General features: G+C 38.0%; 1 protein-coding gene across 40 annotated transcripts in view; it reads left to right on the top strand.

The window, feature by feature from the left end:
- LOC143248665 (single-stranded DNA-binding protein 3-like) overlaps positions 1–26,173 on the top strand; it is a 232,682-nt gene that overhangs the window by 34,989 nt on the left and 171,520 nt on the right. For 26 of the 40 annotated variants that reach the window (XM_076497251.1, XM_076497229.1, XM_076497236.1 and 23 more), the window contains one exon: positions 8,045–8,086. The exons of the other annotated variants lie outside the window; for them this stretch is intronic. In XM_076497251.1, coding sequence (XP_076353366.1) covers positions 8,045–8,086 — 42 coding nt within the window. The remainder of the gene's footprint in view (positions 1–8,044; positions 8,087–26,173) is intronic. 40 annotated transcript variants of the gene reach the window in all.

Below are 26,173 nucleotides of genomic sequence, written 5' to 3'. Positions count from 1 at the left end.
CCAAATAAACGTGTAGGAAGGGACATTGTCCACTGATCTTTTAAACTTTGAAGTATTGTTGTCACAGGTGCAGAAATGTTTGTGCCTATAGAAAGATCTTGGTTTCTACATAACAAGAAAGTGCTTGTTACAAATGTAGTATTTGTTAAGTAGTACCAGCACACTGGTACAATAACACTACTTGAATAGACCATGCATCATTGAAATGGTTTATGAACTTCGATAACCCTTATGATTTAACTTGGATTAAAATGCTATACAAGTATCGTTTTGATGTACAGCACATTCAAAGGTAACAGTAAAATAATGCAGATGGGGTTTCTTCATATGTGTGCAAAGAGTACAATTCTTAGATGTCAAGACAACATAACTGGCAAATCAGAAGCTTTGTAATTGCCCATATTTACATTAGGTGGTGTTTTATTTATAGAAAAATGAAGTGCAACCTTCACAAATTGGTAAACATAGAAAGGATTTGTAACATTTGTTGTACCAGCTAAAATTACAAAGCTGTATGCAGTATTTTTACTTCAACTTTTGCTAATATGTTACCTACATCTGATGCTACCAAAGCTTCTCGAGACGGGACATAAACCTTGAATATTAGGCCATGCATCACCCTCCCAAGAGGTTTTTCAGAGGTGCTGTAAATTCTGTACAAATATATGTTGCTCAGATGAGAAGCCAGCTACACCAGGGTAAACAATGTCTATATATTACCCAGGGGTAAAGCCAGCCATATCGGGGAAACCATTACAGAAAATATCCCTATTATAGATAAATAGTTAGATCTTTTTTACATAGATTGATAAATTTATCTGTTATACCTTAGTGAGGTAGCTGATAGTGAGCAGTTAGGTTTAAAGCAGATGAAGAAATCCAAAGATGAAGAACTTTCAACTGCCTTCATCATATCATCCATAGTCTTGTGGCTTAGATAAAAGGATTATGCAATACAAATTGTTAAGTGATTGGAATGTTTGGTTGGGATATATTATGATGGTGAACAGGGGGTACAGAACAGCAGCTTACTGGCTTTTCATTGACTCTGTCAATGATTAGTACTTGAAGTTCAGTTTCCTGTAAATGTGGTGTTTATTCCATCTTCCAGTGCACATATTCTTCCCAGTAAATATGATGTATAGTCCATCTTTCAGTGTGCATATTCTACACTACTTAAAGGAACATAAGTGAGTAGTTAGTTAATGCATGTGGATAATCCCTTGTTTCTCTGAAATTTATATTTCTCTTTCTGGTGTCGTAAGTTGTAGGTTTCCCAAGTTCTGGATTGTGAAACAATGAACAGTATGGCTCCATGGTTTGGTAGTTGTTTAAAAGAATACATTTTACTGTTTACTTATGCATATTGGGACGTAGGTGATTGGGTTTCTTCTTTGTAGTGTGAAGGCTTGTAATTCTAAAAATTAAATTTTGATACCTTCATGCAGCTTTATGGTTAACTGCAAACAAACAGAAGGTTGAATACACTGTATTCAAACGATTTTGAATATGTAAGTTTACTGTGGAATAGGATGCATAAGAACTACATTTGTATAGTGCTTGTCGTATAATAAATGCTGCTGAAACATGAAATTAATGATTCATGTTATGTTGTAGTGGAAGAATCTTAAATTTGTTGAATTTCACAATTATTTTATGCTGTGGCACTGACAGAGTCAGGTTTTCCATGACTCATGAAAAAGCATGAAGCTTGTGGATGTTGCGACTCAACAGGGGCTTGTTATGGTTTTGAATGGTGAAAAGGTTTAACAATTGTTAACTATACAAGTGTTATTTAACTATAACCAACCATTTTTATACTAATTATTCTATGAAATTTCATGAAATAAAAAGGGAGAGGTGACTTTCTTTTTAGAGTTAATTTAGGATTAGTTTGAAGGACATTGGCTATTTTGTGCTGGTTGTAGGTATAATCTGTATAAAGGATTCTTTTTGTGGTATTGGTTGTTTATATTTATTTAGTGTTATTGAATTAGTTTGAATGTTTTTTTTGTTTTGTTTCATGAGCTGTTAAATTATGTTGTAGTAAAATATTTGCTATTCCATTTTGATTCTTTGAATCTAACTGTTATTGGTTATTCTGTTGACTCAACATAAAGGCAATTCCTTTGTATCAACTTGGGTTACAGTTTAAATTTTGATACTAACAATAATAATGTTATTCACTGGGGTGCTGTATCTAGACAAGCCTGATGTGTATCCTTGAACTGTGCTGTTTTGATATATAAATCACACAGGTTCCTGTAGGCTTGTTTCATATACTTTTCACACATTTGGTGAACTTACTGGTTAATTCATTGAGCTTTTTTTAATGGGTTCCTTAGTATGTTGTGTATCCAATTCTGGTTTCTCTTTGGGCTTGCCTAATGATGTAAGAGACTTGCAATGGTGGGAAGTCCTATTAACGATTATGATTTTATTAATAGGCAAGCTTTCTTCCTGATCAGTTTGCTTTGTTGTTGTTAAGCACAAACCCACACAGTGGGCTGTCTATATTGTACCCATTACCGTCGTTGAAATCCAGTGTTTATAAGCCTACAGATTATAATTTTTAAACTAATTTTAGTTTTGAAAACGCGACGTTTCGCTGTGTTTACCTAACATTGTGAGTTGAATGATCAGTTGTATCCTTGTCACGAAACGCTAGGTTCTAACGAAACGTCGTGTTTTTATTTTGTTTTAAACTAAAATCACAATTTAAAAGTTGTTTTGCCCTAGAAATGTTACAACTTTTTTAGTTCTACGTCATTGTGTTGTTCTGTAGTCCAATAGCCACGGCGGACAGCGAGTTTTAAAGCTACAGCCAGTATATATGTATGACATGTCAGTTTGATGACGCTCAAATTGAAGTTTCTGGTGTTTTTGTAACACGTTTTTCTTATTTTTGTTCGAGTTAAGACTTACTTTATCCCTCAACTCTAGTTTATTAGCTTCGAGTTCATCTGACTTGAGAATACCACAACAGTATGGTTTTGTAAGCCGTTTTTATTTTTTTGCCACGTTTTTATGTGTGTTTATACATATCTAAATGTAAAAAATGAAAGTCGTAATTTCCAAATATCTCTAATGAAATTTGAACAGAAAGGATCTAAAACATTTTCGATATTCGAACATCTGTCTAAGTCAGTACAATACTTTGCTGTTTGCCTCACAGTTCCTCATACTGATTCACCGAAACGCCCCCTATGTTATGTAGTCACTCTAACGAGTGCTTTTCCTCAACTGGATACTGACAGCATGTTAGTACAGCTTGTCGCCAACTCGGCCGGTTAATGACGATTCTGTTAACAACCACCTCCAAGAGCTCTTTGAAGTGTTCTCTACTGGTTCAACTTAGGGTTCTGGGCGAGTCGTTCCAACTTGAACCTAGACATTGGTCACTCGTGGTCAGAGAACACCAAATTGGTGAGGAAGGTTCATTGACCAAATAACAAACGCTAGAAAGTTCGAACTATATTCAGTTAAATATACTTTGCATCTAATTAGCATATTTTTGTAAAACTATCGTTTTCTTTATAGCCGAACGTCTCATTTCTCACGCGTATTTATAATGTAAAGCAATAAATATAAGTAGCTCACGAACTTTTTTTTTGTTTAGATGTGTGTACTTACGTTGACACGAGCTACTTCCGGTGCCATTGTTCTATAGATGACGGTCTAATTGGTTCTTGCTTAAAATTACGCCTACACATTGTAGTGATACGCTGGGCAAGTATAAAATCCGAACGTGGAGTTTAATTATAATCGACAGAAGTCCGAGTCAGACATGTTGATGATCACGTGATTTTATGCTGAGTTTCTATTGGATGCTGTATTCTAATTCAAAAATATGTTAACGATTTCATAAGCGCCTTTTTTTTTCTCTTTTGTTTATCATTAAATGATATGGATCAGTTCATATGAAACGGTTTATAAGTAAAATAAGTTACTTGATCCGAATGAGGAAAAACATGTAGGCAAGTGCTAAAAATAGATAACAGAAACGTTTTACGTGCAGTACGTTTAATTGGAGAAAACTTATTACGTCTGTTCAGAATGGGATCCGAAAGGAGCGACAATACAGCCACGACAGTACTTTGTAGGTTGAGTTTTTAAACCGACCATTTTTCGTTGGAACTTACGTACATAAGATTTTTACGTATTTATTATTTTGTTTGGGAACGGCTATTAAATGATGTATCGGCCCCTGGTGACTGAGCTACAGGTTTCAAGGCCTATAACAATAAAGTTTCATGTTAGATCCCAGCGTTAGTCTGTTCTGTAGCTTTACGCTGGAACGAACAAATTGAGGTGCTATACACACGTAAAACTCGTGTTTTCAGCCCTTCTTCACTGGTGGCTCTACTCACACCCTTAAAATTCATTTTAAACGTGTCTAACTACCAACAAAACCACGTATTTTTATTACTACGAGTCCCATCTTATACGTAAAGCTACATAAAATCTTTCGTACTTCTGTATCGCTACTTTATCGGAACTTATTTTTCGACTTTTATGAGCTTTTAATATCCGTTTAAAGTACTTCATTTTTTGACATGTAATAAGATTGACTGGCACACGTGGTGAGAGACGCGGTGGATTAGGAGCTCCCCCCCCTAATTTTTTTTTTTATAGTAACAAATTTGTTGTGTGTTGTGTTTATTGTATCTTAGCCCCTAACACTTTACGTTTTTGTTGTACAGAATGTAATAGTTTTTGCAATAAAAATACTGTGTCGTCGTTACGCTTCCCTGTTTCTGAGCAATATTCATCAAAGAGAAAACCAGTTATTCAGGTATATGTACAAGTACAGATGTTCATGTGCTGTTCTCCCATGGAAATCTGTTAGAGTAGAAATTTGGATCGGTTTTGATCCAGAGACCCAAGGTATGATGGAAATCGGGGGGAAATGGAAACTAAATGAATGTGTAAATAAGTGTTTTAATGACCAACTTGCATGACCTTTTATTTCTAATGTCATCTCTTAAAAAAAAAAAAATTTGTTTTTAATTTCGCGCAAAGCTACTCAAGGGCTATCTGCGCTAGTCGTCCCTAAGTTAGGAGTGTAAAACAAAAGGGAAGGCATTTAGTCATCACCACCTACCGCCAACTCTTAGGCTACTCCTTTACCAACGAATAGTGAGATTGACCGACTCATTACAATGCCCCCACGGCTGAAAGGACAAGCATATTTTGGTGTGACGGAGATCCGAACCCGCGACCCTCAGATTACGAGTCGGTGCCTTAACCACCTGGCCATGCTGGGGCCTGAAAATAGTCGACATTATTTTTTTTCAAAATAAATTCCTACTTACACTCCGTGTCAACACTAATAAATTTTAATGGAGTCAAAATAGGAATTTATAGCTTGAGAAAATAATGCAGACACTATTTCTAGCCCAGATTGTTTACTATTTAAGCGCCTCAAGTTGTAGACTTGAAAGTATAGTGTTTGCATTTTGATCGAACTTGTTTCTGTTATTTTTTTGACGATCCCTATCTCTCTTTAAAAACTGTTAATCTAATAATTATCTTGTTTAAGTTTTATATCTATTTATGGATAATAAATTTTAAACTACTTACGTGCTTACCATATCAGTTGAATACTGGTTGTTTTTCAACAGTTTACTGCTACGTTCTCTTTTATTCTCTGATCATTGTGTATCGACCCTGATGGTTTTGTGCCTGAAGTTTCGTGTAAACTCGTGTTTAACAAGCGTCGATTGTAAAGAAAGCTACTGACAAGAAAATCGCACATTATTTACTATCAATAGTACTCGTCCCCAGGAAAAGTTTCAGACAATCTGTCAATTTAAATTATTTCATGGACTTTAAGAACGATAATTGTGTTGCACTCAGTATTGCACTCAGTCAAACATCTGAAATACTTGTACCAACCACTGCGAAGAGTAACTGCTAAACACTTCAGTTATGTTAACAGGCGCTCAACAATAACATACGGTAAATCTACATTTTTATTATTTAAGTTACATCACAATTTGAAATGCAAATAATACTGTAATTAATTACTAACAGTTTAATGTAGAATATCCTGATTATGAAATACAGTTTGGTATCAATATTATTCATATCTGTTCTACAGTCATTTTACAAGTGAATAGGCCCGGCACGGCCAATCGTGTTAAGGCGTGCGACTCGTAATCTGAGGGTCGCGAGCTCGCATCCCCGTCGCGCCAAACATGCTCGCCCTTTCAGCCGTGGGGGCGTTATAATGTGACAGTAAGTTCCACTATTCGTTAGTAAAAGAATAGCCCAAGAGTTGGCGGTGGGTGGTGATGACTAGCTACCTTCCCTCTAGTCTTACACTGCTAAATTAGGGACGGCTAGCACAGATAGCCCTCGAGTAGCTTTGTGCGAAATTCAAAACAAACAAACAAACAATTTACAAGTGAATGTTGAGCTTTTCAAACGGGAAACAGGCGAACATTTGGATAGCCACCATTTGAAACATTTGAAACTTTCAAATAAATAATGTACATTCAGAGTTTCATATAGTATAATCTTCTTGTTTTTGGTGCAAAATACCCAACCGATTTTGCTGTAATAATAAAATAATACTAAAATGTGCACTCACAATTTCAGCGAAATGCAAAAATCGGTAGAATATATCGCCACTTGCAACAGTAGCTAAATATACTATGAAAATCGTCTACTGTTAGAAAACTAGTTGAACTAACTGTAGGAAACCATGTAGAGACGAAGTGGAACAGCAGACTTGAGAAATGATGAATCCTTAACGTGGAAGTTTCCAGTCATTGGACTGTACGTTGTACTAATTATTTTCCAATTGACGCTCATTACTGAAACACCAAATTTTTTTCAGTTTTTAGTGGCAGAAAGTGAATGATTGTTTTAGAGAAATTATTCGAGGCGAAAACACGAAGATTCGTGAATTAATATTAAAACTACTTTATTGCATATTGAATACTTCATTAATTACTATTGTCGAGATTGCGGTAAAATATTTGTAGCCTATAGGGGCTGCTAAAACAATAAGGCTGTAAACACTGTAATGATTGCACACATTGTTTGCTCTAATAAAACGAAGTTTTTCTAGCTAGTATCACATTACCTGAATGGCTTCAAAGAGCTTATGTTGGAAGAGAAGAAGATCGTAGAAAATTTTAGAGGTTGGAAATCTCGAGTTTCAAAAATCAACTTCAAAGAAATAACTCTACAACCTTCGCAGGAGTTTGTTTAGTAGCTGTGCATGGAATTTGTCGCAGATAAAACCTCTCCTTTTTCAGTAATCAATATTTAAAAACAGTATTATGACCAGCGCAGGAGATTTTTTTTCAGTGAGTTCACCCAGGTTTGAATAAAATATTCATAGCCTTTTTTTTGTATGCTTGTGAAACAATAATAATAAAGAACAAGAGGATAAATTTTGAATTTGTCTAACAATCAGAAAATCAACTATTTTTACTATTATAAATAATCCTCGGTCATTGAGATAGAATATCTTGCGTTGTTTCAAGAAGAAGTGTGCTTTAAAATTTTTTGCCCTATGTTCTATCAGAACGTTTTGTGTAATTTTTAGGCGATCACTATTATGAACTACGATACTTTTTTCTTTTAAAGTACAAACCGTACTCACAATTGGCATCTGTTTTCTTCAACCATTTCCTATAAAGATATTAATTGTTAACTCACACACATATACACTTAAGATATGTCGAATATTATTATCAGATAGGAGTGACTTCCATGTCAATAGGTAAAATACAAGAAAGTTCACATAATAACTGAGGAAATTACACGTACATAAGGTCCTAGTCACTGGTGTTCAGTGACTAATATAGTTGTACGTGTAATTTCCTAAAGGGTAGAAGTTTACCTGATAATTCTCTTGTATGATGCAATTTACCATTTGGTCAAGTGTGAGATGTTTAACTCTGTTTCAAATATACTTAACATTCTAAACAAAGAGTACAAATTAAGCACTGTTATAAGTGTTAAAATAATTAAGTTTGGAACGCCCCCTCAGATCGAGTATTCATAACGTACTTTTCTTCTATTTCAGGGGTTTGTTAATTCCGGGTATGCAGTAAATGGGATGGCTCATGTAAGTAACTGGTTACTCTTTACTATTATTATTTTCTGTTTGATGTTGTGAAATGTTTAACTTAAACAGACTAAGTAATTACGTCATTGAAAATAATAAATCGTGAAGGATCTCGAAGCGAAACATTTAACTTGTGAACTTCAGGTTACGTTACTGTTAAACGTCATCGGGTATGAGATGCCGCTAAGCCTAATGACAGTTGTCTGAATGCAGGTGAGAGATTTTATATCAGAATCTGAACTTGTAGTTGTCCTGCTTCTAGTAAATGTTCTGTAAATCTTGTGGAAACATTTCAAACGTAACAGCTCCAATAATTATTCACTTGTGTTTAAGTAAGTCGCATCTTTTCACATGTTATAATAGTTACAAAGTGGTCCGTGCACTGAATAAGTAAAACCTATCATACGAGGATAAAAAAGGAATTTCTTGAGAACTTAGAACGAGAGTTATAACAAAAAATCAAAGCAATTGTTTTTTTTTTTGTGTGTGTGTGTGAACCGTTCGTAGTCTTATCCTTTGTTGTAAAGTGTAACATACTACACTAAGACGCAATGCTTTCCTGCTTTCTAGTTTGCACTTGGCTAAGTCAGCATAACAATCAGTTTTTGTTTTTATAACTTTATATTGCTTGTACGTTATCGATACAAAAATTGTTAAAAGTTCAAAGAGTTGCCTTCCTTTCATTGGATGTTTAGCATGGCCTGGCGGTTATGGCTCCAGACTCGCAAACTACGAGATTTTTTGCTTGAATATTCTTGCCATTTCAATCGTGGGAATGTTATAACGTTACGGTCAATCACACCTTTCGCTGGTAAACGGTAGCCCAAGAGCTGGCGGTGGATGATGGTGATTAACTGAATTTACTGTAGTGAATCACATAAAATTTGGAACGTTTAACACAGATGGCCTTCGAAATTCAATAAAAACAAACAAATCTTAAATTGGTTAAGTGGAATGAATAACAGTATCTGGAAGTGGTGTTAAGACATAACATTGATGGAAGAAGTTTTCTCTTCATTAAGCAATAATCAGTGTTTAGGTTAGGTTTCAGTGTTTCAGTAGTGAAGAGTCGGATATTGTTACATGTTATATAGTTAGATTTCTGTAGTGAGGAGTCGGATATTGCTAGGTCTGTTTCAAAGCCAGTGGATATTGTTACATGTTATCATATCGTTAGATTTCTGTAGTGAGGAGTCGGATATTGCTAGGTCTGTTTCAAAGCCAGTGGATATTGTTACATGTTATCATATCGTTAGATTTCTGTAGTGAGGAGTCGGATATTGCTAGGTCTGTTTCAAAGCCAGTGGATATTGTTACATGTTATCATATCGTTAGATTTCTGTAGTGAGGAGTCGGATATTGCTAGTTAGTCTGTTTCAAAGCCAGTGGATATTGTTACATGTTATCATTTCGTTAGATTTCTGTAGTGAGGAGTCGGATATTGCTAGGTCTGTTTCAAAGCCAGTGGATATTGTTACATGTTATCATTTCGTTAGATTTCTGTAGTGAGAGTCGGATATTGCTAGGTCTGTTTCAAAGCCAGTGGATATTGTTGCATGTTATCATTTCGTTAGATTTCTGTAGTGAAGAGTCGGATATTACTAGGTCTGTTTCAAAGCCAGTGGATATTGTTACATGTTATCATATCGTTAGATTTCTGTAGTGAAGAGTCGGATATTGTTACATGTTATCATTTCGTTAGATTTCTGTAGTGAAGAGTCGGATATTACTAGGTCTGTTTCAAAGCCAGTGGATATTGTTACATGTTATATCGTTAGATTTCTGTAGTGAAGAGTCGGATATTGCTAGGTCTGTTTCAAAGCCAGTGGATATTGTTACATGTTATCATATCGTTAGATTTCTGTAGTGAAGAGTCGGATATTACTAGGTCTGTTTCAAAGCCAGTGGATATTGTTACATGTTATCATATCGTTAGATTTCTGTAGTGAAGAGTCGGATATTGCTAGGTCTGTTTCAAAGCCAGTGGATATTGTTGCATGTTATCATATCGTTAGATTTCTGTAGTGAAGAGTCGGATATTGCTAGGTTTGTTTCAAAGCCAGTGGATATTGTTACATGTTATCATTTCGTTAGGTTTCTGGAATGAGGAGTCGGATATTGCTAGGTCTGTTTCAAAGCCAGTGGATATTGTTGCATGTTATCATTTCGTTAGGGTTCTGTAGTGAGGAGTCGGATATTGCTAGGTCTGTTTCAAAGCCAGTGGATATTGTTGCATGTTATCATATTGTTAGATTTCTGTAGTGAAGTGTCTGATATTGCTAGGTCTGTTTCAAAGCCAGTGGATATTGTTACATGTTATCATTTCGTTAGATTTCTGTAGTGAAGAGTCGGATATTACTAGGTCTGTTTCAAAGCCAGTGGATATTGTTACATGTTATCATATCGTTAGATTTCTGTAGTGAAGAGTCGGATATTGCTAGGTCTGTTTCAAAGCCAGTGGATATTGTTACATGTTATCATTTCGTTAGGTTTCTGGAATGAGGAGTCGGATATTGCTAGGTCTGTTTCAAAGCCAGTGGATATTGTTGCATGTTATCATTTCGTTAGATTTCTGTAGTGAAGAGTCGGATATTGCTAGGTCTGTTTCAAAGCCAGTGGATATTGTTGCATGTTATCATTTCGTTAGATTTCTGTAGTGAAGAGTCGGATATTACTAGGTCTGTTTCAAAGCCAGTGGATATTGTTACATGTTATCATATCGTTAGATTTCTAGTGAAGAGTCGGATAGAGGTCTGTTTCAAAGCCAGTGGATATTGTTACATGTTATCATTTCGTTAGATTTCTGTAGTGAAGAGTCGGATATTGCTAGGTCTGTTTCAAAGCCAGTGGATATTGTTACATGTTATCATTTCGTTAGGTTTCTGGAATGAGGAGTCGGATATTGCTAGGTCTGTTTCAAAGCCAGTGGATATTGTTACATGTTATCATATCGTTAGATTTCTGTAGTGAAGAGTCGGATATTGTTACATGTTATCATTTCGTTAGATTTCTGTAGTGAGGAGTCGGATATTGCTAGGTCTGTTTCAAAGCCAGTGGATATTGTTGCATGTTATCATATCGTTAGATTTCTGTAGTGAAGAGTCGGATATTGCTAGGTCTGTTTCAAAGCCAGTGGATATTGTTACATGTTATCATTTCGTTAGATTTCTGTAGTGAAGAGTCGGATATTGCTAGGTCTGTTTCAAAGCCAGTGGATATTGTTACATGTTATCATATCGTTAGATTTCTGTAGTGAAGAGTCGGATATTGCTAGGTCTGTTTCAAAGCCAGTGGATATTGTTACATGTTATCATTTCGTTAGGTTTCTGGAATGAGGAGTCGGATATTGCTAGGTCTGTTTCAAAGCCAGTGGATATTGTTGCATGTTATCATGAGAGTCGGATATTGCTAGGTCTGTTCAAAGCCAGGATATTGTTCATGTTATCATTTCGTTAGATTTCTGTAGTGAAGAGTCGGATATTGCTAGGTCTGTCAAAGCCAGTGGATATTGTTACATGTTATCATTTCGTTAGATTTCTGTAGTGAAGAGTCGGATATTACTAGGTCTGTTTCAAAGCCAGTGGATATTGTTACATGTTATCATATCGTTAGATTTCTGTAGTGAAGAGTCGGATATTGCTAGGTCTGTTTCAAAGCCAGTGGATATTGTTACATGTTATCATATTGCTAGGTCGTTAGATATTGTTCTGTTAGTGAAGAGTCGGATATTACTAGGTCTGTTTCAAAGCCAGTGGATATTGTTGCATGTTATCATATCGTTAGATTTCTGTAGTGAAGAGTCGGATATTGCTAGGTCTGTTTCAAAGCTAGTGGATATTGTTACATGTTATCATATCGTTAGATTTCTGTAGTGAAGAGTCTGATATTACTAGGTCTGTTTCAAAGCCAGTGGATATTGTTGCATGTTATATCGTTAGGTTTCTGTAGTGAAGAGTCGGATATTGCTAGGTCTGTTTCAAAGCCAGTGGATATTGTTACATGTTATCATTTCGTTAGGTTTCTGTAGTGAAGAGTCGGATATTGCTAGGTCTGTTTCAAAGCCAGTGGATATTGTTACATGTTATCATTTCGTTAGATTTCTGTAGTGAAGAGTCGGATATTGCTAGGTCTGTTTCAAAGCCAGTGGATATTGTTACATGTTATCATATCGTTAGATTTCTGTAGTGAAGAGTCGGATATTGTTACATGTTATCAATTTCTGTAGTGAGGAGTCGGATATTGCTAGGTCTGTTTCAAAGCCAGTGGATATTGTTACATGTTATCATATCGTTAGATTTCTGTAGTGAAGAGTCGGATATTGCTAGGTCTGTTTCAAAGCCAGTGGATATTGTTACATGTTATCATATCGTTAGATTTCTGTAGTGAAGAGTCGGATATTACTAGGTCTGTTTCAAAGCCAGTGGATATTGTTGCATGTTATCATTTCGTTAGATTTCTGTAGTGAAAAGTCGGATATTACTAGGTCTGTTTCAAAGGCAGTGGATATTGTTACATGTTATCATATCGTTAGATTTCTGTAGTGAAGAGTCGGATATTACTAGGTCTGTTTCAAAGCTAGTGTATATTGTTGCATGTTATATCGTTAGATTTCTGTAGTGAAGAGTCGGATATTGCTAGGTCTGTTTCAAAGCCAGTGGATATTGTTACATGTTATCATATCGTTAGATTTCTGTAGTGAGGAGTCTGATATTGCTAGGTCTGTTTCAAAGTGAGCTGTTAATGTTATCATATTGTTGGATTTCTCTGAGGAGGAGCGGATATTGTTATATGTTGTAATGGCACCGTGTCTTCACATGCGTAGGTTTTATTTTGAGAAAATAAATATAGAAACTGTATGAATTATCATCCCTCAGTAAATTATGTGTTACAACAGCTTCTGTGGTTCGTGGTTATTCATGATAAATTGTGGTATCTGCATGAACACTTTCTCTAATAACACTTCATAATTTCATAATTAGTCGCAACGAAGATAGCGCTGATTGAAATGTTACAAATAAGTTTTTTAAATTAATGTTTGTGGCCTATATATAAAAAAAAAAGAACGTTTGAAGTTAAACTATAAGATTTATATAACTTGCATGAATTTAACTGTTGTTTGGATTGTGTGTGGTGTTTATTTTTTCCCTGCCAAAGAGGCTTTGCTGGAAACCCAACCCACCTTTACATACATTTATAAATGCGTTAATGGAGCCTCTACATTGTGAAGTCCAGTTACCTAAAAAGGTAGTGCAGTGTTTGTTGTTGTTGCTTTTTAATTTCGCGCAAAGCTACACGAAAGTCAGCTAGTCATCACCACCCACCGCCAACCCTTGGATTACTCTTTGCTAATGAATAATGGGATTGACCGTCACATAACTCTCCATGGCTGAAAGGGCGAACATGTTTAGTGTGAAGGGGATTCGAACCCGCGGCCCTCAGTCAAGCCCCTTAATCACCTGGCCATTCCGGACCCAATGTGGACACCTCAATAGACAATGTTATATGTAGTTGAGTTGTAAAGTCGGTGGATAGTGTAATATAGTTACGTTAATTAATTGTCAACCGAGGAGTCAGTGGATAAATTTTTATTATATCTGTGTAAATTGTAAGAGTAGAATTCAAGACGTCTTTGAAATGTATAATTATAATTTAGTCAGAGTGTTTAAACCAAAATAAACGAAAAAGAGAGTATACAGTATTATAAACAAACCTGCTTTTACGAAAATATCAGTTTTTCATGTGGGAACTGGTGCTGACCATTGTCTAAATAAAATATCGCTTTTTCATGTGGGAACTGGAACTGATGCTGGACAAGAGTACACTGTCCTCCTCGCCTGATTTTAGGATTTATTTTATTCGAGCAGAATCTCTTAGAGTTCACGCTTTATGTGTAAATATAATTTGAAAGTACAAGAATAACTAACAAAAACAATCATGTGGTCGTAACGGTTTACGTGCATTGTTCACGAGATTAATTGAATGAGACAAACCGACCAAGTTACTCCTATGATACTTAATTTGGAGATTGAGGATTAAGATAAAACGTTTGGCACGATCTTCGATGGTGTCCACACGTTAATAGCATGACTTGACACGGATCACGTTTCGAGAAATTGCTATCGTGCGCGTTCGTGGGAAATGTCACGTGACTCGAACAGTGTATCTTGAGTGGTTTAATTCTGCGAATATTCAACATTTGGAGCCATGTTTCGTTTTCCATATATGCCCAGTTTTGTGTATTAAGATTATTGCTTCTAAGTCGAGCCCCCTTGTAGTGTTTTTACTTTGGTGTGAAGGTTAAATATAAATGCCACTTTTATAGCCATACGTGTTTACTTAAATGTTTGAATAATCGAATGTCAGTTCATGACTATTCGCCTGGCTTTACCAAAGCCGCCGTATTGGTCACTTGGGGTCTACTGTGCCGCTTGTTTGTCTTTGGGTTAATATTCAGTTAAGCCGGGCTTTATATCTGTGGCTTTGTTGTTAGCGTGCTGAGATGTGAATCGACGATTCACATTTCGCAGTCTTTTACGCAAAATCGCTCTTAACACGCTGCAGGTATGTGGGTGCGTTTTAATAGTAATGACCAACTCCCGTTATTAAATTGCAGTAGTCTAATAATATGGAGTGGGTGTTTTTGATAAGCCGCCTTCCCTCTAGTCCGCGTCCCGGCCATGTGGGTTAAGGCGTTCAACTCGTAATCTGTGGATCGCGGGTTCGAATCCCGGTCGCACCAAGCATATTCGCCCTTTAGCCGTGGAGGCATTATAATGGGACTGTCAGTCGCACTATTCGTGGGTAAAAGAGTAGCCTAAGAGTTGGCGGTGGGTGGTGATGACTAGCTGCCTTACTTCTAGTCTTACACTGCTAAATTATGGAGGGCTAGCACAGATAGCCCTCGTGTAGCTTTTCGCGAATGCTGTAAACGAACTGTTTAAACTCATTTTGAATCTTAATATTTACAATAACAACACCCAAAGAAATGCAGTCTCCTTAGGAGCCCTATGGTTGATAAGGCGAGCAGGTTTAGTGTGACGGGGATTCGAACTCACGACCCTCAGATTACGAGTTGAGCACTCTAACCATACCTTACCTTTTTCCATAATACAACTAATAATGCATTTATTATCAGGTAATGGGCAGTTATTTGCGTTTTTACGAAAGATTTATTTGCTGTAAATTTATATACTTTTAAATTTCACGGATTTTTCTCTAAGCTAAAATATTAGGGACTTGTAAATTAATTACAAACTGTCTCTCGGTGTTGCGTATCACACGGACCTGTTAATTAAGGAGATGTGGAACGTATGCCACTGAAGTCGTATCAGTATCATTTATAGTTCACAACACGATGACGTTGTAGCTTACAACGTGTAGCGGACATAAAATGTTTGTACAATTTCCTCAATAAAAATGTTAGTCTGATGAGACATATTCTGTCGTCGATTTTTAAAAGTTCCTTTAGGAAGTCGCGCACATCTCGACTTCCCTTTGTTTTCTAAGAAATGAGTATTAATTAGCCTGTTGTCAGTGGAAAATATCTCCGTTGCTAAGCAACGACCGCACTGTTCGATTGAGTTGACCCACGCGGTACACCCCGAATTGATGTGGCTGTACTGGGCTGTTTGTGCTTTGCTTTGCGTTAAAGGCTGAATAAATTATTATGCCACCTCTTTCGTTCTTTTTTTTTAACCAGTTTACTGTACAGTGAATAAGATTATTTTGTCGATAGATTGTTTGAAGGTGGATGTAATACGTTATTAATTTCTTATGATTTATTATTAAACGTGTGGATTTTGATAACGCTATTTCGAAGTACAGGAGCGGATGAAATGTACCGTTGATAAATGTTCTTGCCGAACATTTTCAATCAAAGTGAACATCTCAGTGTGTTCAAGAAAACAACAACCGTAAAACGTCTAATCTAATGGAAGCGGCCATATTTGCATCCGTCTCGTGCTCTCACGCCGGCAAGCCCAACCCATCTACTCATGCGTGATGCGCGGTCTTTGACCTATCTGCGCAACCACCGAAGCGTATGTGGTAAACAAGTAGCGTTGTCTTCTTGGTCAGTGGCTTTTAAAAGTTTTTGAACGTGGCCAAACAACTGTAAAGTTCACCGAATGTCAGAGCGAGAACGTGCAGAAGTGGTCATTTTTATGTGGCATTATCTCGTAATCTGTTCTTCTAATGCTAGTGTGTTAACATTACATATTTTTATCGTCAACATTATTAACTCGTAGCTGTTGATGGTTATTTTGTTACTGTATGTATTTATCTATATATACACAATGTAAAATACGTCGACTTGTGAACCTTATGTATCCCATTTTAAGCCGTTTTATACGTTATTAGCAAAATTCATTGTGACACCATTTTAAGTATGTCTATGGTAGGACAAAAGTTACTAAATAAAATAAAATTACGGAGACAATTGAAACCAGTTACATTGTTACAGTTGGACTTATCAGTATTAGGACTAATATACTTTTAAAAACTACTACAAGTATAGGAAGTACGTACAATAAAAGTAACCCAACACCGTTATATTTACAATACGTACAACAGCAGTATTCCAAACAATTATATTTGTCATATCAGTTGTCGAGGATACGTTTTACTCGGTGTTTTTTTCGTTTTTTGCTAACAGTTGCCTTCTACTTCCACGATTCGTAACATTTCCACCAATCTATCCGTACGATGACTTACAACATTACTAATTCTGCTGTGTTTGTACGGCTAGTGTAGATTAGTGGTGATTTCTAATGAAAGCTTCGGAAAATTTCACTGTCTGAACTTGCGTCTTTCGCCTTGATGAATATGATATGGTTTAGACAGCATCAGAATGTGACTTAAAAGTAGTTTGATATCGATATGTGATACGTGTGTCTAATTAACAGATGCAACTGCATTTGACGTTTGGTGGTGTCCTCATTTTTGTTTCTCTGGTCAATGGTCGGTATTGTTACCTTTGCGTAGATTGTATAATTAGCGCAACTGTACTTGTAAACTGCATCAGTTCTATTAAGGCTGTCTTTTTTTTTTCTCGTAGAGCTGTGCACAGCCTTGGGGTTAGCGTGCTCGGAATTTAAGTACGACAGTGACGGTACGCAGCCAGTTTTCCGCAAAAACGCTATCCGCACTGTGGGGCTGCATCTCTGATGGTCAACCCTCACTGTTTGATTGTTAGGACAGTCCAAGACTTGATGCTAGGTTCTATTGTCCAGATGCCTTTCCGCTCGCTTTTCAGTTGAAAATTTATGGATAAACCTTTGTTTTTACATGCGCAGTAAAGTAACTCCGAACCATGAACCTTCTTGCCATATTTGTGTTGTGATGTGCATCGCTACTTGCTGTGAACAGCTCCGAATCTCTGTGTGTGTAAACGACTGTTGTTTTTGTAACAGATTATGAATAGAAATTTACTCAGTGATAAAGCTGGTTGCTTATAATGCCAAAATTCGGGGTTCAATCCTGCGGTACAGAAAACCACGTTGCACAATCTGCGTCATAAACTTGATCTACTTTTCATTTGAATATTTAAAGCTGTAGAAGTTTTAATTCTAATACGATTCTGAAATAATAGCACTATTTCAAAGCGATTGTAATGATCAGTTTTCTATTCGTCAAACGTTGCTTCGAGCGGAGAAGATTTTGTGGTATTTCAAAATCATCTTGCGTATTTGATTTTTACAACTGAATCTTGTATTAACACTCGTGGTGGGTGGTGGTTACACTGATATTTATACCGACAGTATTAAGTTTGGTACTTACGCTTGTAATAAAATAACAACGAATTATCATTTATATTAAACTATCATTTTGCGTGTTGTGTCCGTTCGTCGATGGGAACTTCGAACATTAGCCCTAACAGTTAACTGTTCGCAGCTCATCACAGTAATATATTTTGCTCTTAATTTGTGCTTTTAAGGATAGGAACGGTGACTTGGAAGAAGTAAGAACTACACTGTAAGCAAGGTCACTGAACATGACCAACATGACTGACATGTTGGTCGAGGGAAACAAAGGCGGGTAGAATGCACGTGTGTGCATGCGCAGCATCAGAGCGTGAAGGGCAACGCCTGTACGCATACCTTAGTCCATTGTATACATTGCCCGATATCACACAGCTCCCTCGTTCGCAAGCTACTCGGTAAAGCCGAGTTTGTCCTCGCCTAACCTATCCTAGCCCGGCCCATCCTCGCCTCATTTTTTTTCGTCCGACACAGACAGAGGTCAGCTCAGGACCAGTGAGTGGTATGAGCTCATTGTCTTCTGAATTGTTCAGACACGAACGAAAGTGACCGTACATTTAATTTAAAGTTTTTGTCTATAACCGAATTGATTGTTCTTTCGTGACTCCATTTCGCTCTTTTTTATATTATTATTATTATTATTAATTTAAAACGGTATAAGAATAGCAAGGGAAATTTTAAAAAAAATACTGTTCTGACGTACGCAGTTGAATAAATTAGATCACCGCTTAGAAATGTGGGAAGGAGTTTGTTGGGTATATATAGATAACCGGCAGTGCTCAGACATTGATAGCGTATTGAATTCTTTGTCTTTGCTATTTAGAATACTTTCATAACTAGAGGGTTTTTAAAACCTTTTTACCACAGACTTGTATTTAGTTCGTAAAAAAAAAAGACTGAAATAATTTGATCACAAGAATTCGATTGAAGAGGTGTGCTCCATGCATTGAATGTTTGTTGTTTTTTTTATAAATGTACAATAAGAAACTCTCTCGTGTCTTCCATCCCCAAGAAAGAATTTTGCCCAGTAATAAACAACAGTTGATAAAACAGAATATTCTGGCCCGGCATGGCCAAGCGTGCTAAGACGTGCGACTCGTAATCTGAGGGTCGCGGGTTCGCATCCCCGTCGCGGCAAACATGCTCGCCCTTTCAGCCGTGGGGGCGTTATAATTTGACGGTCAATCCCACTATTCGTTGGTAAAAGTTGGTAAAAGAGTAGCCCATGAGTTGGCGGTGGGTGGTGATGTCTAGCTGCACTGCTAAATTAGGGACGGCTAACGCAGATAGCCCTTGAATAGCTTTGCGCGAAATTAAAAAAAAACAAACAGAATATTCTACATAGAGATGTGTGTGTGTGTGTGTGAAGACTTTTTTTTTTTTCCTTTTACTTTATACATAGTACAAGGAGACCTGCTGTAACGTCAGTCTCAGGTGTGTATGTGTATCGTATAGGACGCCTCGCTACATGATCTTAACGTCTCTTTATCTTAAGTTTAATTGGTGTGTGTGAACTATCTTTGTCTCGCGTTTTGATTGATCTGTGTGAACTATCTTTGTCTCGTGTTTTAATTGGTCCTGTGAACTGCCTTTGTTTCGAGAATCAAGGGTTTGAATTGTTTCTTGGTTAATATCTGAACATTTAGTTATTCTAGTTTGAACTTTGGCGGTGGTTATCTGTTAAGTGCTCGAAACACAAGATAATCTTGCTGGTTTAGTTCAATATATTTATAAAAATACTTTGAAAGAAATGTTATTCGCAGCACAGGGTAACAATCGGACATTTTTTGTTTTTCCAGAGTGTGTGTAAATTTTCACTACTGATTGCCAGCATGAAAAGTTGAAATTCAGCTTAGAATTTTTCGTTATTCGATAAAAAAAAAAATCTTGACGTGGTGTTAAAAAACTTAAGTGAAACGAGGAGCCCTGTTCGAACCAATAATTGAAGATTTTTAGAGACAAAACAGTAACTATCAAGCAATAAATATACAATTATTTTTATGAAAAGCAAACAAACTACACGACGCTACATTTCTCTATACAGAACGTTTCGTGAAAGAACCGGGCTCATTTCTCACTGAGTTCATTGGCGATTCTAGTTTTATTTCTTGTTTGTAGTTCTGCGTAACTAAGTTTCTCTATATGACTATTGTGCAGTAGAAACCTCTCCCTTCATCTCTTCACAAAGAGACACAAGAGAGAAAAAAGCAGTTGTACTCCGAAGAAAGCGATGTGTGATTTACAATAACGTGAAAAGAAGGAAAACCTGTAAACTGTCGTTTACGTCAAATATTAAAAACGGACTTTCTCACTGGGAATCCATCTAATGGGAAACTTAGTTTAGCCTTTTTCAATTTTTAATGTACACAAATCCTGTTATGATATAATATATAAATATAAAACAATGACAATTACAGTAAAAAAAATAAAAGTGAAAGAATTCTTTTGTTCGATCACTCAAGTAAATTATAGGACTTGTAAGGATTGAATCCAAGGTACGATTTCTTATGGTGTACAGAACGCAGATCGCCCATTATGTAATTTTGCCCCAAAACAGCAACACACAGACAGACAGACACGGAACGAGATGACGTAAGAGATGAATCTTATTGCTTATTCATTGAGAAGCATGTCTGTAGATTGGTGTGACCAGCTCTGTACCTTGGTATATTGTTGTGTTTAGCTTGAGGAATCTATCCAGCTCTGTACCTTGGTATATTGTTGTATTTAGCCTGAGGAATCTATCCAGCTCTGTACCTTGGTATATTGTTGTGTTTAGCCTGAGGAATCTATCCAGCTTTGTACCTTGGTATATTGTTGTGTTTAGCCTGAGGAATCTATCCAGCTCTGTACCTTGGTATATTGTTGTGTTTAGCCTGAGGAATCTATCCAGCTCTGCACCTTGATATATTGTTGTGTTTAGCCTGAGGAATCTATCCAGCTCTGCACCTTGATATATTGTTGTGTTTAGCCTGAGGAATCTATCCAGCTCTGTACTTTGGTATATTGTTGTGTTTAGTGTGAAGAATGTATCCAGCTCTGTAACTTGGTATATTGTTGTGTTTAGTGTGAAGAATGTATCCAGCTCTGTACCTTGGTATATTGTTGTGTTTAGTGTGAAGAATGTATCCAGCTCTGTACCTTGGTATATTGTTGTGTTTAGTGTGAGGAATCTATCCAGCTCTGTACCTTGGTATATTGTTGTGTTTACTGTCAGGAATGTATCCAGCTCTGTACCTTGGTATATTGTTGTGTTTAGTGTGAAGAATATATCCAGCTCTGTATCTTGGTATATTGTTATGTTTAGTGTGAAGAATGTATCCAGCTCTGTACCTTGGTATATTGTTGTGTTTAGTGTGAGGAATCTATCCAGCTCTGTACCTTGGTATATTGTTGTGTTTAGTGTGAGGAATCTATCCAGCTATGTACCTTGGTATATTGTTGTGTTTAGTGTGAGGAATCTATCCAGCTATGTACCTTGGTATATTGTTGTGTTTAGTGTGAAGAATGTATCCAGCTCTGTATCTTGGTATATTGTTGTGTTTAGTGTGAAGAATGTATCCAGCTCTGTACCTTGGTATATTGTTGTGTTTAGTGTGAGGAATGTATCCAGCTCTGTACCTTGGTATATTGTTGTGTTTAGTGTGAGGAATGTATCCAGCTCTATAACTTGGTATATTGTTGTGTTTAGTGTGAGGAATGTATCCAGCTCTATAACTTGGTATATTGTTGTGTTTAGTGTGAGGAATGTATCCAGCTCTGTATCTTGGTATATTGTTGTGTTTAGTGTGAGGAATGTATCCAGCTCTGTACCTTGGTATATTGTTGTGTTTAGTGTGAAGAATGTATCCAGCTCTGTACCTTGGTATATTGTTGTGTTTAGTGTGAAGAATGTATCCAGCTCTGTACCTTGGTATATTGTTGTGTTTAGTGTCAGGAATGTATCCAGCTCTGTACCTTGGTATATTGTTGTGTTTAGTGTGAAGAATGTATCCATCTCTGTACCTTGATGTATTGTTGTGTTTAGCCTGAGGAATCTATCCAGCTCTGTACCTTGGTATATTGTTGTGTTTAGCCTGAGGAATCTATCCAGCTCTGTACCTTGGTATATTGTTGTGTTTAGCCTGAGGAATCTATCCAGCTCTGTACCTTGGTATATTGTTGTGTTTAGTGTGAAGAATGTATCCAGCTCTGTACCTTGGTATATTGTTGTGTTTAGTGTGAAGAATGTATCCTGCTCTGTAACTTGATATATTGTTGTGTTTAGTGTGAAGAATGTATCCAACTCTGTACCTTGGTATATTGTTGTGTTTAGTGTGAAGAATGTATCCAACTCTGTACCTTGGTATATTGTTGTGTTTAGTGTGAAGAATGTATCCAGCTCTGTACCTTGGTATATTGTTGTGTTTAGCCTGAGGAATCTGTCCAGCTCTGTACCTTGGTATATTGTTGTGTTTAGTGTGAGGAATGTATCCAGCTCTGTACCTTGGTTTATTGTTGTGTTTAGCCTGAGGAATCTATCCAGCTCTGTACCTTGGTCCCTCGGTGTGGATTCCTGTACGTGGTGAGGGGACCTTCCAGGGAAGGTTCTGTTCTATCTGGTTACCTTCTCTGGTATCTAAACATCCACCCCCGTGTTTGCCGTGCGTGGCGACCCGTAAAGGGGAGGAGAGGATCCTGGTGGTTGAGTGGTCCAACCCTAACACACCAATTTGGCCTCGAATTCCTGTAGACGGGCGGCCTTTGGGTGGCCCCCCTTGGGTCAATCGGCTGGTCCACTTAAGCTAGAGTCAACTAAGTACCAGTGTTGGAAGTTCTCAACGGGTGTTGTGGACATTGTTCCTGATGCTGATGTTTGGGTATAGTGCTCACGAAACCCCGGCGTTGCTGCATTGTCCTTGCGTGACTTTGTAGTGCGTCCCCTTGTAGGGCTCCATGGTGGGTGGGGTCAGTGGGTACCGATTTTTTTTCCTTTTCCTATGGATCCTCTAAAAATTTAAATAAAATTGTAAAAAACAGTCAATGGGTAAGCGACCACGTCTTGAATACTCAGAACAGCAATCTTCAACATCAGTAACACACGTACCTCATTTTTTTATATTACATTCTCTTTCGGAAAAACCTTTAGGGCAAATGTCCCCCTTTTTTATTCAAAAGGGACTAGAGGGACTTGCTGGCTCTTTAAAGTCAGTAAAGAAACTTCGATCTGGTGACATATTGGTTGAAACATCCACATCCCAACACAGTGAACTCCTCTTGAATTCAAAGGCAATTTGGGATATACCTATTGAGGTTACACCCCATGCTACCTTGAATTCTTCACGAGGAGTTATTGTTGAAAGGGATTTGAAGAACGTTCCCGAGTCACAGATTCTCGCTGGTCTCTCCACTCAAGGAGTTTCTGCAGTGAGGCGCATCTCCACTCGCAAAGATGGAGTTACACTGCCAACAAATACCCTCGTTTTAACATTTACTTCACCACGTGCACCTGCCACCATCAAGGCAGGTTATCTCATTTGCAGGGTTCGGCCATACATACCAAACCCTCTTCGATGTTTCCAATGTCAGAGATTCGGCCACTTAAAGACATCTTGTCGTGGTTCCCTGACATGTGCTCGTTGTGGAGGCAAGGACCACGATGCCTATGACTGTGACATGAACCCACATTGCATAAACTGCAATGGTTCTCACCCCTTTTACTTTCATTCTTGCCCAAAATGGTTGGAGGAAAAAGAGGTGCAGCGTTTGAAAACGACACATAACATTAGTTATCCTGAGGCTCTGAAATTGCTGTCCACAACTCCATCTCGGACATATGCTGCTGCACTTCATTCCACAACTACAGTGGGAGTGCAGAAAGATCTCTCTGTGCCTCCAAGAGAATCGTTTTCAAAACAAATAAAAAGCCTTTTGGCCTCCGTGGTTAAAAGGTTGATGAATCGACTTCCACACCCATCTCTGTTCCTCCCATACATTCCAACAAACCTCAAGATCCACGTCTTTCAGTTTCAAATACAGGCATTTCTTCTGATACATCTTTTTCCCCTTCCAATAACAAAAACCTGCCCACCCGACCCAGAGCAGGATCCATGGAGGTTGATAGACCTCCTCCGACTAAAGACAGTAAAGAAAAAAGACGTGGTCGTAAACCGAAGGGTTCTCCAGCCACCTCACCTACCCGTTCTTAAAAATGGCCACCTTGATACAATGGAACTGTCGAGGTTTACGTTCTAATCTGGATGATATCAAAACGCTGATTGCTTCCTACCATCCTGTTTGTCTTTCTTTACAAGAAACATTTCTCAACTCTGCTGATACTGTCTCCATTCGGCAGTTTTCTCTGTACAGAAATGACAGGTTGTGTGATGGTCGAGTACATGGAGGGGTGGCACTGTTGGTTGATCAACACGTGCCCACCCTGTCTTTGTCACTCAACACACCCTTGGAGGCTGTAGCCATCCGTGTTTCCTTGGGTCATACCATCACTGTTTGTTCTCTGTACCTGTCCCCTGAGAGACATATGATCAATCAGATCTTGATGCTCTCGTTGAACAATTGCCATCTCCATTTCTAATCCTAGGGGAATTTAATGGACATCATCCCCTCTGGGGAAGTGCTATTATTGATGGGAGGGGCCGATCTGTAGAGCGGATGCTCTCTGATCACAATCTTTATCTTTTCAATACTGGTTCTTCCACTTATTTTCATGCACCTAGTCAGTCCTTTACCGCTATTGATCTCAGTTTGCTCCCATTCATTATTCTCCCATTTTTCATGGAGGGTTGACAGTAATTCACTAGGCAGTGATCATTTTCCGATCCTTTTGAGAGAGACTGGCCGTGGTCGATGCCACTCTACCCGCGTGCCCCGGTGGAAGCTGGATCAGGCAGACTGGTCCACTTTCACTGCTCTCGCAGAACTTGATCCTGCCATCGTAAATCAGCCATCAATAGACGACTGTGTAGCAGCGGTAACTGACTGTTGCTCAGTGTATTCCTAAAACCTCGACACGTTTTCCACGATATCCTCGTCCGTGGTGGAATCCTGCTTGCCACTTAGCACGGAAGGCTCAAAAGCGGGCCTGGGATACTTTTCGTAGATATCCCACACTTTCAAACTGGGTTGCTTTCCAACGGGCCCGTGCACATGCTAGGTGGGTAAGACGTCAAAGCCAGAAGGAATCTTGGATTAAGTTCACAACCAGCGTATCTTCTACCACCAGTTCCAAGATCATATGGGACAGGATTTGAAAGGTTAATGGGCACTACAATTCTGTCCCCCTCTCGATCTTACTCTCTGATGGTCATTAGGTGACCGATGTTCGGAACATCGCTAACACTCTAGGCGAAAGCTTTTGCCGGGTATCTAGCACTTTTGCTTGTTCCTCCACCTTCCTGGCCATCAAGACTCGGGCAGAGCGATCACATTTTTCCTTTCGAACTGACTGTTTCTTTGACTATAATTGTCCCTTTACCCTGGTGGAACTAAAAATGGCCCCTCATCGGTCTGCCAGTACGTCTGTTGGACCTGATGATATTCATTATGACATGCTGCACCATCTATCTCCTGCTTCTCTTGATGTCCTCCTGATTGTTTTCAACCGGATCTGGCAGGAGAATATTTTTCCTGATGCCTGGCGCCAGGCTATTATTTTACCTTTCTCTAAGCCAGGGAAAGATCCCAAGATTCCTTCAAACTATTGTCCAATTGCTTTGACGAGCTGACTCTGTAAGACATTAGAAAGGATGGTTAATGCTCGTCTTGTTTCGTTCCTTGAATCATACAACCTCCTCTCGCCCACCCAGTGTGGGTTCCGTCGACAGCACTCCACCACAGACCACCTAATTCGTCTTGAAACATCTACCAGAGAAGCCTTTCTCAACCGCCAACATTTTGTATCAATATTCTTTGACATAGAGAAGGCTTACGACACAACATGGAGGTATGGCGTTTTGCGAGACCTCCATACATATGGGTTACGTGGCCATCTACCCATGTTTATTAAAAAAATTTTAATGGACAGGAGATTCCAAGTTCGTGTGGGTTCGACACTTTCCCGTTTTTTTGTACAGGAACTTGGAGTCCGTCAAGGCTGTGTATTGAGTGTTACACTCTTCAGTATGAAGATAAGTGCCATCACTGAACAACTCCCTCTCACTGTTGCGAATGGGCTGTATGTCGACGACTTTCACATCTCATGTCAGTCGTCAAACATGAGATATATTGAGCGGCAACTACAAATCGCCCTCAATTGTGTACGGAAGTGGACTCTGGCGAACGGCTTTAATTTATCTCTCTCCAAAACTGTATGCATGCACTTTTGCCGTCG

Source organism: Tachypleus tridentatus, chromosome 4 (assembly GCF_004210375.1).
Source record: "Tachypleus tridentatus isolate NWPU-2018 chromosome 4, ASM421037v1, whole genome shotgun sequence".
NCBI lineage: Eukaryota > Metazoa > Arthropoda > Merostomata > Xiphosura > Limulidae > Tachypleus > Tachypleus tridentatus.
Note: the sequence above shows the minus strand (reverse complement) of the source record. Positions and strands in the feature narration are given on the sequence as shown.